This window comes from Perna viridis, chromosome 4, assembly GCF_037379345.1.
Source record: "Perna viridis isolate PV_CMFRI_1.1 ecotype Kerala chromosome 4, ASM3737934v1, whole genome shotgun sequence".
Taxonomy (NCBI): Eukaryota; Metazoa; Mollusca; class Bivalvia; order Mytilida; family Mytilidae; genus Perna; species Perna viridis.
Genome location: NC_142448.1, coordinates 31,758,377 through 31,778,694, shown reverse-complemented (window position 1 = coordinate 31,778,694; position 20,318 = coordinate 31,758,377). Strand labels below are relative to the sequence as shown.

General features: G+C 32.1%; 2 protein-coding genes across 2 annotated transcripts; one reads left to right on the top strand and one right to left on the bottom strand.

Moving 5' to 3' along the window:
* On the top strand, positions 1-15,195 carry LOC148619755 (methionine aminopeptidase 1-like). Its single transcript, XM_088579992.1, has 13 exons — positions 1-152; positions 2,263-2,314; positions 3,179-3,261; positions 4,177-4,237; positions 4,612-4,703; positions 6,790-6,873; positions 7,824-7,891; positions 8,560-8,630; positions 9,350-9,481; positions 10,434-10,539; positions 11,750-11,787; positions 13,375-13,440; positions 13,709-15,195. Exons 1-13 carry the CDS (start codon positions 33-35, stop codon positions 13,873-13,875), a joined length of 1,140 nt encoding a protein of 379 aa, XP_088436118.1. The 5' UTR covers positions 1-32; the 3' UTR covers positions 13,876-15,195.
* Positions 15,196-18,211: 3,016 nt separating this feature from the next.
* Positions 18,212-20,318, bottom strand: LOC148619754 (uncharacterized). The gene has a single exon (XM_088576951.1). The coding sequence runs from the start codon at positions 20,310-20,312 to the stop codon at positions 18,456-18,458; it is 1,857 nt and encodes a 618-aa protein (XP_088433077.1). The 5' UTR covers positions 20,313-20,318; the 3' UTR covers positions 18,212-18,455.

Genomic DNA, 20,318 nt, shown 5'->3' with positions numbered 1-20,318 from the left:
AGAAGGGGAGATAACTACCAGCACCTGTCAAAATGGCAGCAGCTACAGTCGCAACCCGAGTCTGTGAAACGCCTGGCTGTGACAAAGAAGCTAAACTTCAATGTCCGACATGTATAAAGTTAATGATTCAAGGATCATTTTTCTGTTCGCAGGTCTGGTTCACTGCGTATCAAAATATACTAAATTTGCTGAAATTAACAACAAAAGTCAAACCATGCTTGCACATTCACATACATTACGTGATTGTATGTCTGTTGATTAGCACAACGAAAATCTTGAAAGTTTATTTAAAGGAGTTTTCGTTCATAGTATTCATAAATGATTCAGTAGTTTATAGTGACCATATTAGTTCACCATTTTGACTTTTAAAAGTTCCATTGCCGGGCATTGGTGTTGGTCATAGTCTACATAGACCGATAGAGTAATCTCACCACATTTTTCATGACAGAAACATATCTCCCCAAACTATGCACAAATTTGTTGTACTATAGCTCATTTTTTATAACAAAATATCAGCAATCTGGTTATATTTTTTTGTGTGAAGCTTATTCACAAAAGTAACTCAAGCAAACTTTTCTTTGAATTTCAAATTGTTAATAATCCAATGACATCATAATCTGGCACCCCATTGTTTACATGATAAATGATCACCATTCTCCATGGTGTTTAAACTGAATTCCTAACAAATCTCACAAGAGCTGAAACCACTGGTTTCTGTAATAGAAACACCAAATGATAATGGTAGTTTAATTCTTGTATGGCAGCACTCCTATATTGTGGTCAGTATATATATATATATATATATATATGTACATGTATACATCACGGTGGGGTATGGGGAAAAAGATCAGACTTGGTCTATTTACAATAATAAATCACCGATTACAATCTGTCCATCAAAATACAGCATTAAACTAGTAATCAAAGCCGTAGACTGAAAAAGCAAGAAAGACAACTCTTGACTCAAGAATATAAAACAGTTTAAAAATTGCTGATTAAATCTATGGGACTGAACAGACATCAAGTATAGATGTTTATTCCAAATTTGGAAATCCTAAATTGTTTCTTAACTATACAGCCCTACTGGAAAAAAAGTGGTACCAAAATAAACATATTTATATACTTCTGTTTGAAACCACATTGGCCTACCATAAAGATCATAATCAATGCCAATTTTTCATTTGTAGATAGTAAGAGCATTGTTAGGCTTTAGGAATATTTTTTCCTTAAAATCTATAAAAAACAATTTCCCGTGTGAAAAATTCCCTTGCTTTTCACTGTGTGACCTGCCATTTTACCCCAAATAATCTTCATTGGAAGTTGGGAAAAGTCTAAATTAATGAGAATTTCCATAAGTTGGAATATCATCTATTATTGATGGTATTTGTTTTCACTATAACTCAATTTAAAAAAAAGACTAGGATCAGTAGCTTAAACATAACGAGACATTTCCTTTAGCTTAATGACAAACTGTGCCTGAAATGGTGCTCTTTTGACAATTAAATCCTGTTTAAAATAAAATTCATTTTAGTATAAGACTTTATGACAGACACTGTTGACTAAAATCTTCATCTGAAAGAAAGTAATGACATACATTGGCACAAAAAAAACCCACCATAATTATACAATTCACAGTTTTTTTGTGTTGTGATTATTCACAGCACCCCCTCCTGTAGTTTTAAGGATCAAAATTTTCTGAATTACATGTAATAGGAAATTCATTTTGATTTTTACATGTAGGAATGAATCACATAAAGCCTCAAATATGTAGGTTTTATGTACAAAATGTACATGTATACACAGGGGTGTGAATTGTGTAATTGCAAATTTATGCTTTTAAAAATTTGTATTTTACCTTTATAATTTATTTTACTGTTTATTTCCACTTCCCTATTGTTCCTGGTATCACATCCCTGTATATATATTGCCTGAGTACACTTACCTTTTCTTTGGATTTGAAGAAAAAGACCTATGTACATGTATGGACCATTCATGTAAAAAAAAACTGTGCAGCGTACAATGTTCCATAGTTCATGATTCCTTAGAATTGTAATTTTTCTTGTAAAATATTACATGTTGTGGCATATTTGTATGTGAAAACCTACAAAAACATGTTATGGTACTAAGTAAGTGTTCGATGTATTTTGTACTTTGACCTACACTTTTTGACCTCAACTTCATATTTTTGTATCCAATTCTTCAAGTAAACATTAAGTACTTTATTACATTCTATGGTTACCAGTTTTGAATTATATTTTTCAGGAGTGTTTTAAAGGGTTTTGGTCAGAACACAAGAAAGTCCACAAGAAAGCTAGTAAGTTATATACTTCTTTAGAACATTTTTATGCAATAATGTCATTTCATGTCATTCAATATATTGTGAAGAAAATTTACTCCATATTTATTAATTCTTTAGAAAAAATGATTTGTTTAATGTCGAAAGTACATGTACTGTTTAATGGCCTAAAAAATTAGTTCCCCATGATCTTAACCTTCCAGGAAAATGGGTTTAATGGATGTTTACCCTATCGGTGCACCTGGTCCATGCTCCCAGTTTTTAGTGGAGTCCGAGTTTCTCATTTTCTTTTGTTACTTTTTATGTATAATTTTAGTTACTTCATGTTCTTTGTTGTGTATGTCTGTTTTCCATGTCTGGTCTTTGTCCCTGGATTACATTCTTTTAATTACCGCTATAACCTTGGTTCCCTTGTATTCTTAAACTACTCCCATTTAGGAAAGATCCATTGAACATGTTGAATTCTAAAGAAATCTAGAAGAAATCTTTTGATAGAATTAAACTGTACAGGAAGAAGGAGATAACTAAAACTCCCTTTTCTTAGCCCTTTAAAGACAAGATAATAAGCATGCCATTATAAATAGGATTATTTACATTGACCATATTACAATAGCATTTCTTCTTGGTAAACAGCTTAAATTGTGCTCTAAAAGACAGGGTTTTTCATTTTTATCGACCTAGAATTTATAATGCCTTGAAAGAATGTTAAGTATATTCAGAAGCCATATACCAGGGATAAATACTGAAATACTATCATGGCAAACTGAAACCAGAAAAGGTTCTAAATAGATTTTTTTTTAATAATTTACGAAGACATTAGGTTATCTAGATGAACTTTAACCTTTAAGTTTACTTTTTATAACCAATGAATGTTTATTTCAGAACAAGAAAGTGGTGCTAAGAATGAATCTTACAACCCTTGGCCTGGGTTTAAATATACTGGAAAACTAAGAGGTTTCCCTGTGGTAAGTTTGTGTTTTCTAATCGATAATCAAATACATGTAATATGATTTGTAGTAATCCTTCTAATTAGTTGGTTCTCATTTGGCATGATAGGTATTTAGTTAAACTAACATGGTACTGTGACATCATTTATTTGATTGGTTGAAGGTCCACAATTCAAACAATCCAAAACTAAATAACATTTTGGTTAAGGATCAAATCTTAATTTAAACTAGAACTAATAAGAGATTAAATTATTACGATTGTCTTTATTTTTTTTTTTACCAAGTTCTGCTTACATAACCAACTTTGGGACAGCTTATGCTTGTTCATAAACTGCTTTGCAGTTAGTGAAGCATAAACTGCTCCAAAGTTGGTTATGCAAGCAGAATTTGGTAAAAAATTGGAAACAATCCTTAAATATCTACATTGTACATCAGTTAAAAGGTAAAAAGTTAAATACATGTAATATGAAAAAAGCAGACTGAATTACCTTCATTACTGAAGAATTTTTATACAAATTTTCTGGATGTAAAATGCATTTCTTTACAGAACAACATATTTTTCAAGTGAACATTTTGAATCCATTGCTTTTCATATTATCTTCAGCATTCTTTATAGAGTGCATATCTACATTTGGGTCACATAGTTACATGTAGATATAGAGGTCCCAATTTACTTTCAAAAGTGAGAGGTCTTGCACTTTTGTAAGTTTGAAATCCATGGTCCACTTGAGGAGAACCAAAAGAGTCCACAATATTGTGTCATTGAATAGGGTTGAAAGTCTTGGACCTAAGTAAATACAATTTTAAAAGTCTGGGTCAAAAGTTTAGGGTTTTGGACCTCAGACGACCATAGATTTGAACCCCTGAGATACATGAATCTTCATGTGGTTAATAATGTTTAGTTACACACTTATAATATTTCTTTTTTAATAGAGTCCCAAGAGATTAGTCCCAGATCACATACCGAGGCCAGATTATGCTGAACACCCAGAAGGTACCATACATTGTGTAGTTGCATTGCTTAATTTTCATGGTTGATGTACTAAAATAATTTTACTTTTGGCAATAACCCAGTAAAAAAATAAAAAGTGTTTTTAACCTGCATAAACTGAACACTTGTCAAACTGACCAATTATACAATCCTCAAGGGATTCAAACTGACTAATTATACATTCCTCAAGGGATTTGATTGAGACAGGTAAATGAACACTAAATAAGAATGATACAAGAAATCTCAGCATGAAGTTATTGTGACCTTAAATTCAAACCATTAAAATCAAGAAAAGAAAAGTCTATAACATGACACCTTTTATCATCAAAATTCCATTGGAAATTGTATAGAATTGAGTAATGAATTTTCTTTTATAGGTGTACCCTTAACAGAGAGACAAATGAGAGGCTCTACTAATATAAAGATTCTATCAGATGAAGAGCAAGAAAGCCTTAGGGTAGCTTGTAAAGTAAGTGTTATGATTAACACTGAATACAGTGGCATGTATAATAATGAACTAGAGAAAGCCTTAGGGTAGCTTGTAAAGTAGGTGTTATGATTAACACTAAATACAGTGGCATGTATAATAATGAACTAGAGAAAGCCTTAGGGTAGCTTGTAAAGTAAGTAGCTGAATACAGTGGCACATATAATGATGAACTAGAGAAAGCCTTAGGGTAGCTTGTAAAGTAAGTGGCTGAATACAGTGGCACATATAATGATGAACTAGAGAAAGCCTTAGGGTAGCTTGTAAAGTAGGTGTTATGATTAACACTAAATACAGTGGCATGTATAATAATGAACTAGAGAAAGCCTTAGGGTAGCTTGTAAAGTAAGTGGCTGAATACAGTGGCACATATAATGATGAACTAGAGAAAGTCTTAGGGTAGCTTGTAAAGTAGGTGTTATGATTCACACTGAATACAGTGGCATGTATAATAATGAACTAGAGAAAGCCTTAGGGTAGCTTGTAAAGTAATTGGCTGAATACAGTGGCACATATAATGATGAACTAGAGAAAGCCTTAGGGTAGCTTGTAAAGTAGGTGTTATGATTAACACTGAATACAGTGGCACATATAATGATGAACTAGAGAAAGCCTTAGGGTAGCTTGTAAAGTAGGTGTTATGATTAACACTAAATACAGTGGCATGTATAATAATGAACTAGAGAAAGCCTTAGGGTAGTTTGTAAAGTAAGTGGCTGAATACAGTGGCACATATAATGATGAACTAGAGAAAGCCTTAGGGTAGCTTGTAAAGTAAGTGGCTGAATACAGTGGCACATATAATGATGAACTAGAGAAAGCCTTAGGGTAGCTTGTAAAGTAAGTGGCTGAATACAGTGGCACATATAATGATGAACTAGAGAAAGCCTTAGGGTAGCTTGTAAAGTAGGTGTTATGATTAACACTAAATACAGTGGCATGTATAATAATGAACTAGAGAAAGCTTAGGGTAGCTTGTAAAGTAAGTGGCTGAATACAGTGGCATGTATAATGATGAACTAGAGAAAACAAGTAGATCCATGCTATGTTGTATTATGAATAGCCACAGTTGTTTTAAATGTATATCGTTTCAATTCAATATGAAGTAGTTTCCAGACAGAACTCAAAATAAGAGAAAATTTATATAATACATCATTTCATTACAGAAAACTAACAACAAATCATTTCACAGGCTTACTTTAAATCTGAAATCTTTCTGCCTAGTAGTAGTTGACAGTCAGAGAAAAATTAATCAGAATACAGTTATAGTTTAATTTGAATAAAAATAAATTTAATCAAATATTGTTAAGTATTATAGTGGACCTTGTCTAACTGTCACATCACTGGGTTCAGAATATCATGCCATATAAGACAGGTTTTTTCAATACATTTAGAACTAAAGAATGTGTCTTGATTTAAAAACTTTCAGGTGTCTGATTTAATAGAACTCCTGAAGACTCAGATATCTGACTTAACAGGATTCTGGAAGTTTTTGACGAAAACTAACAACAAATCATTTCACAGGCTTACTTTAAATCTGAAATCCTTCTGCCTAGTAGAAGTTGACAGAGAAAAATTAATCAGAAGTTTGGATTTTAGTAAGTCTAAAACCAATCAGACAGAAAGTGTTGGTCCAGCTGAAGCATAAATAGGAAAAAAAACACGTAACTTGTCATAATGAAGTTGTAAATCAAAAACTAAATTATTCTTGCATGTAACCAACTACTGTTTATTGGAAACAGAGACTAGATGATTACAGTAAAGCCCCACTCCTGTTACAAATACAAGTGGGGTATGTTATCAAAATCAGGAGTCAGTTAGGGATTTTCATATATCTTTTCCACAAAAAACAGTGTATTAAATGTAGATTTAACTGTTGCAGAATTTGTTATGATACATACATATTTAAAAATAGAGAGACACATAAAAAAGCTTCTGTCAATACATTTTTGATTAGATTTGAGTTAGATATGTTGATGTGGATTTGCAGGTAAAAAAGATTGGGGTCAGAAAACAGTTAATTATTCTTAGGTGTCACTACTAACCACTTTTATTTTTTTTATTCCAGCTTGGTAGGGAAGTATTAGATATAGCTGCAGAGACAATAGGTGTTGGGGTTACAACTGAAGAAATTGATAGAGTGGTTCATGAGGTGAGTGTTACTGATTGCAATATTTAAGAATTTTTTTCCCAATGGTACATGTAAGTTATGTTCCAGAGATGCAGTTAATAACCAGGTGTCAATTTCACAAAAAGTCTTAAGTGTGAAATTGATCGAAAATTGTGACGTCACTGCTTACGATCAACTTTACACTTACAACTTTTTGTGAAATTGACCCCAGGCCTCTTGACCCAGGACCATTTAATTTGAGCAAAAGTGTGCTTTAACTTGTGTTGCCCTAGATATTTATACTCCTGCTTGCAAAGTGGGATGTATATAGTGATTATACTGTTTGTTCATTCCCAGTTCTTATCTGCAACTCCTCTCAAACAGCCGAATTGAATTTGATGAAACTTTCACACATTCTTTATCACGCGATGCCTTTGTACACATCTTATTTTGTTTTTTTCCACCTGAAAGACTTGGGGGCTCCCTTATGTCCCTTTGTCATTGGACGGCCAATGGAGGACTTTCATCTTATTTGCAACTCCTCAGAAAACGCAGATTGGCATTTGGTGAAACATTCATATATATTATTGCATGATGCCATGTGCACCTCCTTTTTTTTGTGTTTCCATGTGAATTGACTTATGGTGTTTCCTATAAAAGTTTCTAGGGAGGTGAGTGGTGGTATCTACAAGTGAGCAAATGTTGTTTTTTTTTCTGATTTTAAGTTCTCTTACATGTACTTCATTTATATTATATCAAATATACAAAAAAACAGTTTCATTGTGTTGTTTCAAATGAAATATTTAAAAAAGATTTCAGAAAGTGTTTTTTAAAAATTTTTGAGTAATTGAAATTCTAGTTACGCTGTACCTGATATTCTTAAAAAAGAAATTAAAGTTTTTTAATGTTTTGTTTTTAACAGTAGAAAATAAAAATGGAAAAAAGCAAAATGAAAAGAGTCTGTAATGTATTTACATGGTTTATATTTTCAGGCTTGTATAGATAGAGAGTGTTACCCTTCTCCACTTAATTATTACTGCTTCCCTAAATCTTGTTGCACGTAAGTATTTTATAAATTTTTGATACAGTTAAACATCTGTCTAAACTGGACAAATTCTTATATTTGTTAGGTATGGAAATGTTTCATTGTAAATGGTTCAAGATTTCACCTCAAAGTTATATATAGTTATATATCACATAGTTATGGTTTAATATGAATAAAAATAAATTTAATAAAATATTGTTAAGTATTATAGTGGACCTTGTCTAACTGTCACATCATTGGGTTCAGAATATCATGCCATATAAGACAGGTTTTTTCAATACATTTAGAACTAAAGAATGTGTCTTGATTTAAAAACTTTCAGGTGTCTGATTTAATAGAACTCCTGAAGACTCAGATATCTGACTTAACAGGATTCTGGAAGTTTTTGACTAAAATGATATTTTGGTATACTCAGGTTGAACTGGATTTTGGAATACTCAGATGTCTTACTTAACAAGATTCTGGAATACTCGGGTGTTTGACACTTTGTTGTGGACTTCAGGTTTTCCTCCATTGGACCACTTTCCACTCTTGAACATGTTGGATGTAAAAACCCTTCAAGGCAGTTTCCTTGTACTGTGCAGCTTAGGAATTTCAATCCTGATTAGTTATTAATGAAAACTAATAGAACGACTTATCTAAGGATCAATGTTTACTCTTGGATTGTACTTATTGTATTGCAGGTCAGTAAATGAAGTTATATGCCATGGTATACCAGATGCTAGACCATTAGAAGATGGAGATATTGTCAATGGTAAGTATCTAGCAGTAAGAGAGAAAAAATATGTTTTGAAAAGAAATAAATGTTTTTTTTTTGTATGATATTTACCTATTGGATTTCTTACGGTACTGTTTAAGTTAAGGTAGATAACCAGAATTCATCAATATTTAGCTTTCCTTTTTATGATTTGAAATTACGGTAAACCTGTGCTAGTGTTATCACGGTAAACCCATGCTAGTGTTATATTCAAAATTTGGAAGTCAAGAGAGAGTGAAAAAGTTTAAAGATGAACAAACAGTTTAAATAAAGACTTACATGTTAATCAGCAACCTACATTTCAAAAAAGAAATAATTGAAACATTAGCCATGTGCACTGGTAGGGTAAGCATGCTCTGTTTATTTAATAGAAATCAATATTATTTCTTCCTAGCATCAAGTTTCACATATGAAAGAATAGCCATATAATGTAACTAAAAATGTGATTTTCACAAATGAAATACTTAACCAAATAATTTGTGATAAAAAATGTCATTCTCTACAAGGCAATACTTAGCAGATTGTTATCGGAAATATCATAAGTTTGCAAGATACATTCGTGAGGGGGATTTTAATCAAACAAGTACATGTATGAAAGTTTTATTTTAATTTAATTCTTTTGGTTTAGTAAGTTCTGATATTAATAAATTGTTGCTTTAAAATTCAAGACATACTTGTTTTTTTTTTCAATTCACAGTATATCTTTTTTTTTACAGTTGATATAACTACATTTCATCGTGGTTACCATGGAGATTTAAATGAAACATTTTTCGTTGGAGAAGTATCAGATAGTGCTAAAAAGCTAGTCAAAATAACACATGAATGTTTATCTCAAGCTATTGCTGAAGGTTTGTATATGGCTTAAAATAAGTGCTTGCCCATTGGCTTGTCAAAGTTGAAAATGAGAGGGGCAAGTAAATCTTGCCCTTCAGACTAGTGAAAATACTGAAAATTTGTATAAGACGATACAGGGTTCCAGAGAAATGGGAGCAAGTTGAAAGCAGCTTGAATTTGCCCATCGGGCAGCTTGAAGCAAATAGTTATTTTTAAAACTTTTTATATATTAAAACTATAGAAGTCTATGTGGGCAGGATTCATTCTGTGTCCTTATTTTCTCAGAATATTTTGCCAACTGCCTACTTGCCAGAAATTAATTTGCATTTAAAAAAAAAAAAAAAAAAAACTTAAAAGGTATAATAGAACTTAAGTGTAGTAAAACCTGTAGTAGGGAAGGAAATTTTGAGAAATGGCCATTTTCAGTGTGTAAAAAAAATTTCGAATTTAGGTCCCACTCTTTAAAATTCCTTATTACATTTTGAAATCTTATGGAAATACAAACTCATCCACTGCATAATTCATAGTTGAAACTATGTTTAATAATTACCATTGACCATACATTACAGGACAAGTTTGATAATGGTATATTACATTTACTGAACATTGTATTGGTGTATACACTGACAGAGAGCTGTTAACATAATATCCCTACCTACAATTTTTTTTTCAAAGAGGTGACTGGAACCATACAAATTTTTTTCTTGGCCGAAATAATATTTGGTGGCCTAGTCATATCTTTTATGTAGGAAATTTAAGATTTTATGACTGGAGTTATGGTCCTTTGTCAGCTATAAAATTTAGAAGTGCAGGTATATCTGTAATCATCATATAGGTTTTCTTTTGGTTGCACTGCTGTGTATTGCAGTTTTATTTGTAGTGCTAGAAGAAAATATAATGATGTAGACTTGGTAGCATGAAAATAAACTTGTATGATGTTCATTCATGAGTATCTTTATTTTTCAGTAAAACCTGGAGTAAGATACAGAGATATAGGAAATATTATACAGAAGCATGCACAAGCAAATGGATTCTCTGTTGTTAGAAGTTACTGTGGTCATGGCATTCACCAGTATGTACATCTTTATTAATTGTGTAGCATTACAATACCCGATATTCCAACTATTCATCGTCTGAATATAGCTGAAATATTGCTGCTCGGATGTAAAACCCCAACAAACAAACAAATAAACAAACATTAATTTAGACTTTTCTCTTATTTCTGGTAAGATTATTCAGGGTAAAATGGCAGGTCACACAGTGAAGAGCAATGGAGATTTCAGGCAAGAAAGCATTTTTTTTTGGGGGGGGATTTAAAGTAAAAATATAGATAACTATAGCCTAATAATGCTCTTATTAAGGAAAATTGGCGTCGATTATAATCTTCTTGGAAGGCCAACAATGTTTGAGACAAAAGTTTTGCTGTGTGAATATGTTTATTTTGGTGCCAGTTTTTTTTCAGTAGGGCTATATAATTATGACACAATTGCAGATTTCCCAAATTTGGAATAAGGTCTATATTACTACAAAAAGCAGTTGAAAGGAAAATTGCAAAAACTAACGTATTGTACTAGTACAAGTATAGCTTAAAATACCTTACGTCACTAATTACCGAAAGGTATTATAAAAAAAAAAATTAGAAAATTCAATATACAATACAAGGGTCATTGTATGAAAATTTTGGAATGTTATCATGTTATTAGTAATAACTTACAGAATTTGAAGTACTTATTCACCAGTATTAATGCAATAATTTTATAGAATTATACATTTAAATAATATTAATTATCACAGAAACATACTAGGGCTGCACAGTTAAAGCATTCAAGGTATGGGGAGGCACTAATTTACCACATATCTCACAAATAAAAGAAATTTTAAGCTTTGTCTATACATTTCATTCATTTTGACAGTTACAGATGTTTATATTAAACATGCCCCATATGTTTGAACAGCCCCTATATTAGACTTAGAGGTCAAGGTCTCATTCAGAACATTTTCCTTTGATAGACTGAGGTGATTATAATTGTATGAATCCTTATAGAATCGTGTCATTTTTGAAAGAAAATAAATTCAATGAATAAAGCAATCTGCAAACATATCCACTAATATAGCGAGAAATAATCACTGTTCATTGAAAAAATAAACATGGAGGTCTAAACAAAAATCAGTAGCTGTATATTATTTTTTAATTTTCTTAAGTCTCTTGGAAAGGATACTGCTAAGATATAATTAATTTTGACTAATATGTGATAATCTTTTTCTTTGTTTTTTTTTTGTAGATTATTTCACACAACACCTAGCGTACCTCATTACTCAAGTAAGTATGAACATTTTATTATAAAGATGGTATATTATAATCATGACTATTCATCATTCTGTGTGTTATTCTGTACATCTGTCCAAATTTCCTCAATTATTTTTTCCAGCTTCCAATGGGTGGATTGATTGGTGTTTAGCTTTACATAGATTGGACATAGGTTTTTAGTGATTTTGGTTGCTTTCTGATATCATCTTTCTTTACAAGGGGGGGGGGGTATGTCTAGCACAACAATGTGTGCAACTTGGTGTTTTAGAATTGGTTTTCTGTTGATTGTTAGTGGGGTTTATCAAATAGTAATATATAGGGTTTGAAAATTAGAAGGGGCAAGGTTGATTGTTAAAGTGTCACAAAACGTTTTGACGGCAGTTCTTAATTTTTCATCTTACTTAATAAAATCCTGGTGGTTATGCTGTATTTTGCTAACTCAGTGCATTACTTTAACCTACTTGTATATGCCCTTTGCTTTTCCTGCTTTTTATACACTGGCTTATAAAGTAGCAAGGTATTATGATACCCTCCGAAAAGTTTTTTCCATTCATCAGTCAGTCTGTCCCCTGATGGTTTGCAGATACATGTAATAATTTTAGAATGGATCTTTGAATGTTTTTTGGCACATTTTTTATACCATAAACTACAAGTTATGTTTAATTTTCAGCAAGATTAAAATGTAGTTTTCAAGTTGCACCATTTTGTATATTTTGCCATTCCCTTTTTTCACCATAATATGTGGCAGGGTATCACTTGATGTTTTTTTACTGTTTCAACTTATGCTTTGCCATTTTGAAGGTGAATGTCCAAAAACTCCTATCTTAATCCACCATTGCTTCTTGTGTGTTTTCTCTTTGTGTATGCTCCAGTTGTGATTTTGTTCTTTATCAATTGTCCTTCATTAGTTTGTTTGCAGATTTTCCTTAATTTTTACCTGAAATATTCTTCCTCTTACTAGTTATGATGAAGAAGTAGAGACTTGAGTTTAAAACTGGTAATAGATAAATTTACTTATCTTTTGACAATAAACATGATTTAAGTTAACCAGGCACCTATAATTAAAGATATAAGAAAGTTGTTAATCAGCCAGTTTATCGATAAAATTATCACATGGCGGAGAATGAGATTCCCTGACCTTTCCACTTATTTATTTAACTACTTTTTCCAGTTATAATGAAATGATCTGATATAATTATTGCAGACACCCAGAAGATGTAAAAAATGGGAAACTGAAAATTTTATTCAATTGAGTTAAAAAAATAAAAACGTTGTGATAGGTTAATGTGAAGTTAATGAATTAATTTTGAATTATTTTCATTTTTCTTAAAATTTTTGAGGGATGGGGGGAGGTTAAGGGGGTAGGGAACTTGTTTTCGATACTCCATTTTTGTTTGTTTTGGAAGATAGAAAAATGTAGTATTAACATGAAGTTAAGATATTGTAGAATGGGAAACTGGAGTACAAGATCTCATTCCCCACTTGTGGTAATCTGAGATTTCAGTTAGATGCAGATCTCTTTAATTACAGGTCGATGCCTTAACAATGTAACTACTGGTATGAAAATAAAAAAAACCTCAAAAAACCTTTTCATTTCAGAAAATAAAGCAATAGGTGTGATGAAGCCAGGCCATTCGTTTACAATTGAACCAATGATATCTGAAGGTGAGGTTATTATGATAATAAACTTTTTAATGCTATACCTGTTCAACCCACACCAATAATGCTATACCTGTTCAACCCACACCAGTCATCTACTGTGTTTGCTATAGTGATTAATATAATACCGGTAAGTGATTCTTCTCTGAAAGTTAGATTTTGGAAAGAAATCAGTTCAAACAGCTCAGAAACCTTTTACGTGTATGCAAACTTTCCATTTTTGCTTAAGATACATGTATATAGTTGAAATATGTTTCCTTTACTTGTATTTAAGGAACCTGGAGGGATGAAATGTGGCCAGATAATTGGACAGCAGTCACTCAAGATGGCAAATTGTCGGCACAGTTTGAACATACACTATTAGTTACAGACGTTGGTGTAGATATTCTTACCCAAAGAAGAGCTAACAATGGGCAACCTCACTTCATGGATAAAATGTGATCAAAAGAAGTCCAAAGGTGAAAAAAAGGAAGGCTTTCATTTCAAGGGCATTTATCTGAAGACTATGTGCTGAATTTACCCTTTCCTGACAGGGAGGCAGGCAAACCTGAGTCATGCAAATGTTTAAAAAAATCAAATCTGAGTGACTGAAGAGCTTTTTTTTATGAAAAATACATAACAAATATATTTTTAAAGACAACACATTAATGAAATATGATGTATCATAACTTTCTTTAATAGCAACATGTATTTTAAGATTAAAAATGATGAGCAACAAGGCTAGGTATTCTATTTCAGCTTTGTCAGACATGGTGTAATGTAGGATTCTTTTAGGCAATCATTGTTATCATCCATAGAATATCTCCGCTAGATTTGGACTAAATTAGTCTGTGATAATACCACATTAACGTTTCAAATGAAATTGATTGGAATTAAATACATAAAGAAAAAGTTATTTTTTATTAATTACATGTACTAAGCACGCAAACTTTGAAAAATTTTGTTTAAACAGTATTCAAAATTTATGCATGGTACAGAATCCTTCAGGAGTATTTTTACCTTTTTCCTTTAAGTGTGTTTAAAATCAGTGAAAAAAGCTGAGTTAGCTGGAGTTTTTCCTTAGAATTCTATTAGAAACATGAAATCATGAAATATTGAATACAATTGATTCTTGACAAAAATACTTTTTTTTTTGCTATGCTACTTAATATTTAATATGAAGTCCAATGTTTTTAGATGATCTTTACAATTAATTCAACAAACACCCCCCTTCTAAGCACATCCACTGGTGATTTAGTCTACATATATATAGTTTCCTCTGCATTTTAGCATATATCAAAGTCTTGTTTTAAGGCTATAATAAAAAAAAATCCTTGATAATCCTCTTTTCCAAATTTTCTTGTCTACCATAAGCTTTATTCTTATAAAAGTTTGTTTTTTAGAACTTGTTTTGAATTCAGAAATATAAAAAATATATGAATCTGTTGCTTCATTATTCATAATTTATTCAGTCATCCAGAAATTTACTGAGTCAAGACAAACAAAAATGATAACAGAAATAATAATGATAATAATGATAATAATAATAATTGCTATTAAAAATATGACTGTTAAGTTTGATCTTTCAACTAAGTTTGTGTGATTATAAGAAAATCGATTAACAAAGAATTTTTCTATTATAGCCCTTTCATATAGCAATGAATGAGTGGATGTTTATTCAAATCTTGAATGTTTCCTGAAATCTGAGAGCTTGTTGTTGTTACTTGGCTGTTTCAACTAATTGTGTTTTTTTTAAATAAAAAGAAAATGAAATGAAATATTTTTATGCTATGTTTTTAGATCAGAAAAAGTGAGACCTAATTTGCCTGTTTTCATCACAATCAGTAGTCATATTATGAGTATTTGAAAGGGATATTTTCTGATGTGCTTATTGATAGCCAATGGGACTAAATATCTTGATTATAAGTCAAGCCTTTTAATGTTGATTTTTATTGCCATCGATTTATATTTCTTACTTTAAGACAAGAATAAATACCAGTATATTTATTAACGTGAGATTTCTCTATCTCACCCACAGGTGTTATAAAACATGCAACATATGTGATGTCAAAACAGAACTTGATGTCTTGTAAATGCAAAGGAATGTAGGGCATTCTGATTGTAGTGCGGCGTTCTGAACTGGGGCACTATTTACAAATAAATTTCAAAAGTAATAAAAAGAAGAATCAAATACGGCCTAAAATGCAAGATTAGGAAAGGACACCCACAGATAAGAGTTCAGTTTTCATTTGCTCGATATAGCCTTGATGGTTAACTTGAAATTCTCTTGAAATAAGTTTTCCCTGTCTTGCACTCTCAGCGGTGTTTGATACTAATTCAACAGTTTTTATACAAATATATTATGATAAGACATATTTTGTTATATTCCTGTTCATTACACATAGGGTTGTGTTGGGAAAACCAGAGCAAGTTTTAGACCGGAAGATTTTTCTCAATTTTTATGATGTACATTCAACTGAAAATTTAGCAGTCACATGATGCATTTTTCTTGACGTCAATTTGTTATATTTTTTGTTATGGGCCGTGGACACGTGTTTTTGAGCAAAAACTTGCTATTCAATGAATCCTTGTGAAATCTTGTATCAAGCTTTCATACCACATAACAGGACACAAAAAGGGGAAATTGAGGGAACTGAATTTGAATAATGATGAAACATTATCCAGGGATAATAACTGGACAAAGAAAATATACACACAAAAAAGAACGTAAAATAACCAAAAATAACATTTACATAGAAACAAAAGCTGTGGGCGAATTTGGGGTATGAAAATCAACACAGTTTGATCTTACAGAATTGAATTATCAGGTTCTCTTATATGCTAAATCTAACCTCGACTGATATTTGTTATTTCAGGCCGTGTTTTCTAATTGGTCAATGGTCTTAAGGGTCCAGACTTGACATTTGTGTGATGTCAACAAATACAGGATTATTAAGGCTCTATAAAATGTTGAAACTAAGGTGTGTCTAGATCTTTAGTATGAAACATATGTAAATGGTCAATTTCGAATCTAACTTTAATGCCGCGTTAATGGTGTGTCCTACTTGTACTTAATTTGATCTTCGTTGCATTCTAATGTTTTGGGGTTGGTTCATCTCTGTTCCATTCAAATACAGCAGAATAACCAATATAAAAAAGGAGATGTGGCATGATTGCTAATGAGATCGTCATCCACTAAATGCCACGAATCGAACAATTAAACTTCTACAGGTCACCACACGGTCTTTAATGATGTTCAAAACCCATACAATAAAGCAAGTTCTAAAAGGCCTCAAAAGAAATGATGTCAAACTAATAATAAAAGACGAAAATCGACCTTATCTATATATATAGACAAAACGTGAAGCGAAAAACTATGGACATTAAAAATAACGACAACCACTGGACAACAAGTTCCTGACTTGGGACAGGCGCAAGTACAATGTATGGCGGGATGAAACATGTTTGTGAGCCCTTAACCATCCCCTTACCTTTGACAGTGGTGGGAAAAGAACTATAAAAATCTGTCGAATTCGGATTTAACTCTTGAGATTAATACAGGATACAAACAACTTAACAAATAGGACAAGAGACTACAAGCTGTATTTATATCGAAAGAGTACTCGCTGTTTCTGTAAGCTAGTTCATAATCATGATAAAGCATCTGATAAGCACAATTAGTTTCCTCAGACGAATGATATCAATAAAAACACGTCCAACTGGATTAAGTGAATGTCTAAGAAATACAAGTTATTCGTGCAAATACCAAGACCAAGATAAAAATTATTTACAAGAGAGTCAATATTAGAACCTATAAAAACATAATTGAAAGATTTAACAATACGGTGAAGATGACCCATACGGATAAGTTTATTAAAATATTTTTTTTTCGAACAAAATTATTCTGTTTAAACTTTATTTATTACATTACCACAAAAACTAGGTTGTGAAATCCGATGTTTGATTTAGTTGCAACAAGTACAACCAAACTTCAGCATGAAATCTTTATATCTATAAAATAATTTAGTAAAAGTTTTAACAAATTAATGGCAACGAAAACCTTAATTGACTTAACAATTTACTGGTAACACAGATTTCGTTCATTTGAGTCTAAATCATCGTTACAAACACAGGCATATCGAAATATATACACCGTATGAAGGAGCAACAGCAGCATCCTCGTCAAAGAAGGGAAAATTAACAATGGGAAACGAGAAATCGTCCCTCGTGTCGTAAATGTTAGTTTTGAGTTTACCTTAAGTAATGGAAACATCCAAATCGAGAAAAGGACAATAAAATTGTTTTATTTTAAATAGTTTTATTTTAAGTCTATTGCTAAAGGTAAATTTCAGCATCACTTTAAGTCTATTCAGATAAAGTATCCTATTAGTTGAGGAAATATCGGCAAACAATGCCGAAGCGTCAGTAGTGGGATGAAAAAAAAAAATAAAATAAAATAAAAAAAAGACGGGGGTGACGCGAGGTGCTTTGGTGGGATAAGCATGTCCTGCTTTCCAAGCGGCAAAGCGCAAGTTTGCAAGTGAGTGGTATGCAGTAATATTCTAGTAATAATTATGTAGCTCCACGACACATGTAAAAACACTGTTCACACGAGGGCAAAATAATTCATTTCAACTAACTATCATGATGTAAACGTAGTAAATAAGTTTGAAATAGTGCGAAAGTACCTAAAAATTGACAAAATTAGATTTAGGTAACAAAAAATTACCCATAAATCTAAAAAAAATACGCCATTATCATTTTTTTTTAAACCGACGGAGTTTGACCTTGAACTTGATATCACAAAGCAATAAATCGTGCAATATAAAATAAGATGGAACCAAAAATTTACTTGACGATTTAAAAAAAAAAAATAAATAGGATATAAGAGTATCTTTCTGAACGCACAAAAGCAGGGAGTTTCCAAATAATATATACAAATATTTATATTCAATATGTATTTTTCTAAACAGTTACAATGTCCGCCATTTTTCAAATAAAAACCAAAGGCTTTCTTTCAAACCTATTTTCTATGGATTTAATTAAAAATCGTTTCTTCTAAGACGTGGTGCCGTTATTTCTATATCGGGGCTTTGGGTATTTAGACGGGATAAACATTTCCTGTAAAAGTTTATTTTTCTTGCCTTCCTTGTGTTTCCACCCTTGATATTGTTCATTATAGATTCTTCCACCCCATCTACTGACATGTGACCAACGAACGAGAAACCATTTTGAATCCATGTCGACAAAAATGTGACCAGAGCATATCTGCTACTGTAAAAGTTTGTTCTATACTTTACAATACGGACAACAGTGACTGAAGGGTTGGCCTTTATTCTCAGATTAACAAAAGAGTTGTCTTTATATCGTATGTTTAGTCGTACATGTTTTGGAAAAATTGTGATAGATTTTATTGGTGCGGAAGGTTTGTTGTCTTCTGGGTTGTTTGGTCCAATTATTACCGAGGAGCCGAACGGTACCCAATCCACACCATGCTTAGTAACAGGCTGCAGACGGGCATGTCCGTCAAAGTCTATGACAAAAATTTGTGAATATCCATCATCAAATGGCTTTTTCATGTACAGCCGAAGGGATGAAACGTTTGTCTGACCAGAATTTGTATCTCCAACTTGGACTGTCATTGTTGTTTGGTTAAATTGTAATCGCCCCGTGCTTAGGACTTCGAAAACAAAGTTTTCATCATCAGCTATTTTGAGTGGTATGAAATCTATTTTTCTCTTATCCAGTCGCAATTCTTCTATAAGAACTTCGCTTAGACTATGGTTATTCGTGGTCATTTCTATTTGTATAGTGTTTTTCTCATCTGCCCAATAGTGATCCTGTATGTACCATGTATGGGACGACTTTTGGATTGTAAATATATAACTGTCATCGTATTTCAGATATCCGGAGTGTTCATTATATGACAACTTCACTGTCACATTTAAATCTTTAGATATATTCCCCAAACGGAGAAATAAACGTCCTGCTGTTTGTTTTTCCCCTATACCACGTGTTATTGAGTATCCAAACATATCAAAAACGATTGTAACTATACGTAAGGTACCAGTACATTTAATCGAAAGAGAGGCACGTCGATGACTCTGAAATATCGTCTCGTCATGCTTGAGCGTTATAGTTTTAAATTCCCATGCCGGGCTTGCAAGACTGCAACCTCTAAGATCAGCATCTCTGAAGTTAGCGCACGATTTGTAAAGTGGTCTTGATGCTTTAATCTTGAAAAATGTTGCTTCATCATGATGAAATCCTATTTTGATGTTCTCTTCCTCTGCACAAACCGTATCTTTTGTATACTTGTTAAAGGAAAATTTCTTGGAACCTTTAATAATGTTTTTAGGGTCACCATACTTGATATCATCAAAGCAATAGATATCACATGCCAGGTTTTCATTTAAGAGTGATTTGTTGCCAATATCTAAGCTTACGAAGTCGAGTTCTATACCCGAATCTACATCAACCACCTCTATTGCCAGTGTGTGTTTACCGTAATCCATGAATTGAGTAGTGCCAACTGGCCCACTTGTATCATATCTTTCCAATTCAGATACGGGACTGAAGTTGTGTTTATCGATCAAGAATGACCCTGCCATCTTCTCATCTAGATATATAATAATGCTACCAGTACACTTATCTTTTGAATAGATGACATTCAATATACTTACGTTTATTGGAGAGTGAACACACATTTCGTATCTTGCTATGTGTTTGGAAAGCAACAATACGACTTTTCCATTAGAAGCGTTGTCTTTGTGAACTACCGCCCGATTTACTCCTTGAAACTTCTCTAGTTCAAGATTAATTATGAATGCAGAAGACAGTGTCGAAGAAACAACTAAGATAATGTAATACGACGGTGTTATTAGACAATGATTAAACATCTTGCC

Coding starts and splice junctions, on each gene's coding strand:
- LOC148619755 (XM_088579992.1), top strand. CDS start 33: ATGGCAGCAGCTACAGTCGCAACCCGAGTCTGTGAAACGCCTGGCTGT. Junction 3,262..4,176: donor AACTAAGAGGTTTCCCTGTG/GTAAGTTTGTGT, acceptor CTTTTTTAATAG/AGTCCCAAGAGATTAGTCCC. Junction 10,540..11,749: donor TGTGGTCATGGCATTCACCA/GTATGTACATCT, acceptor TTTTTTTTGTAG/ATTATTTCACACAACACCTA.
- LOC148619754 (XM_088576951.1), bottom strand. CDS start 20,312: ATGTTTAATCATTGTCTAATAACACCGTCGTATTACATTATCTTAGTT.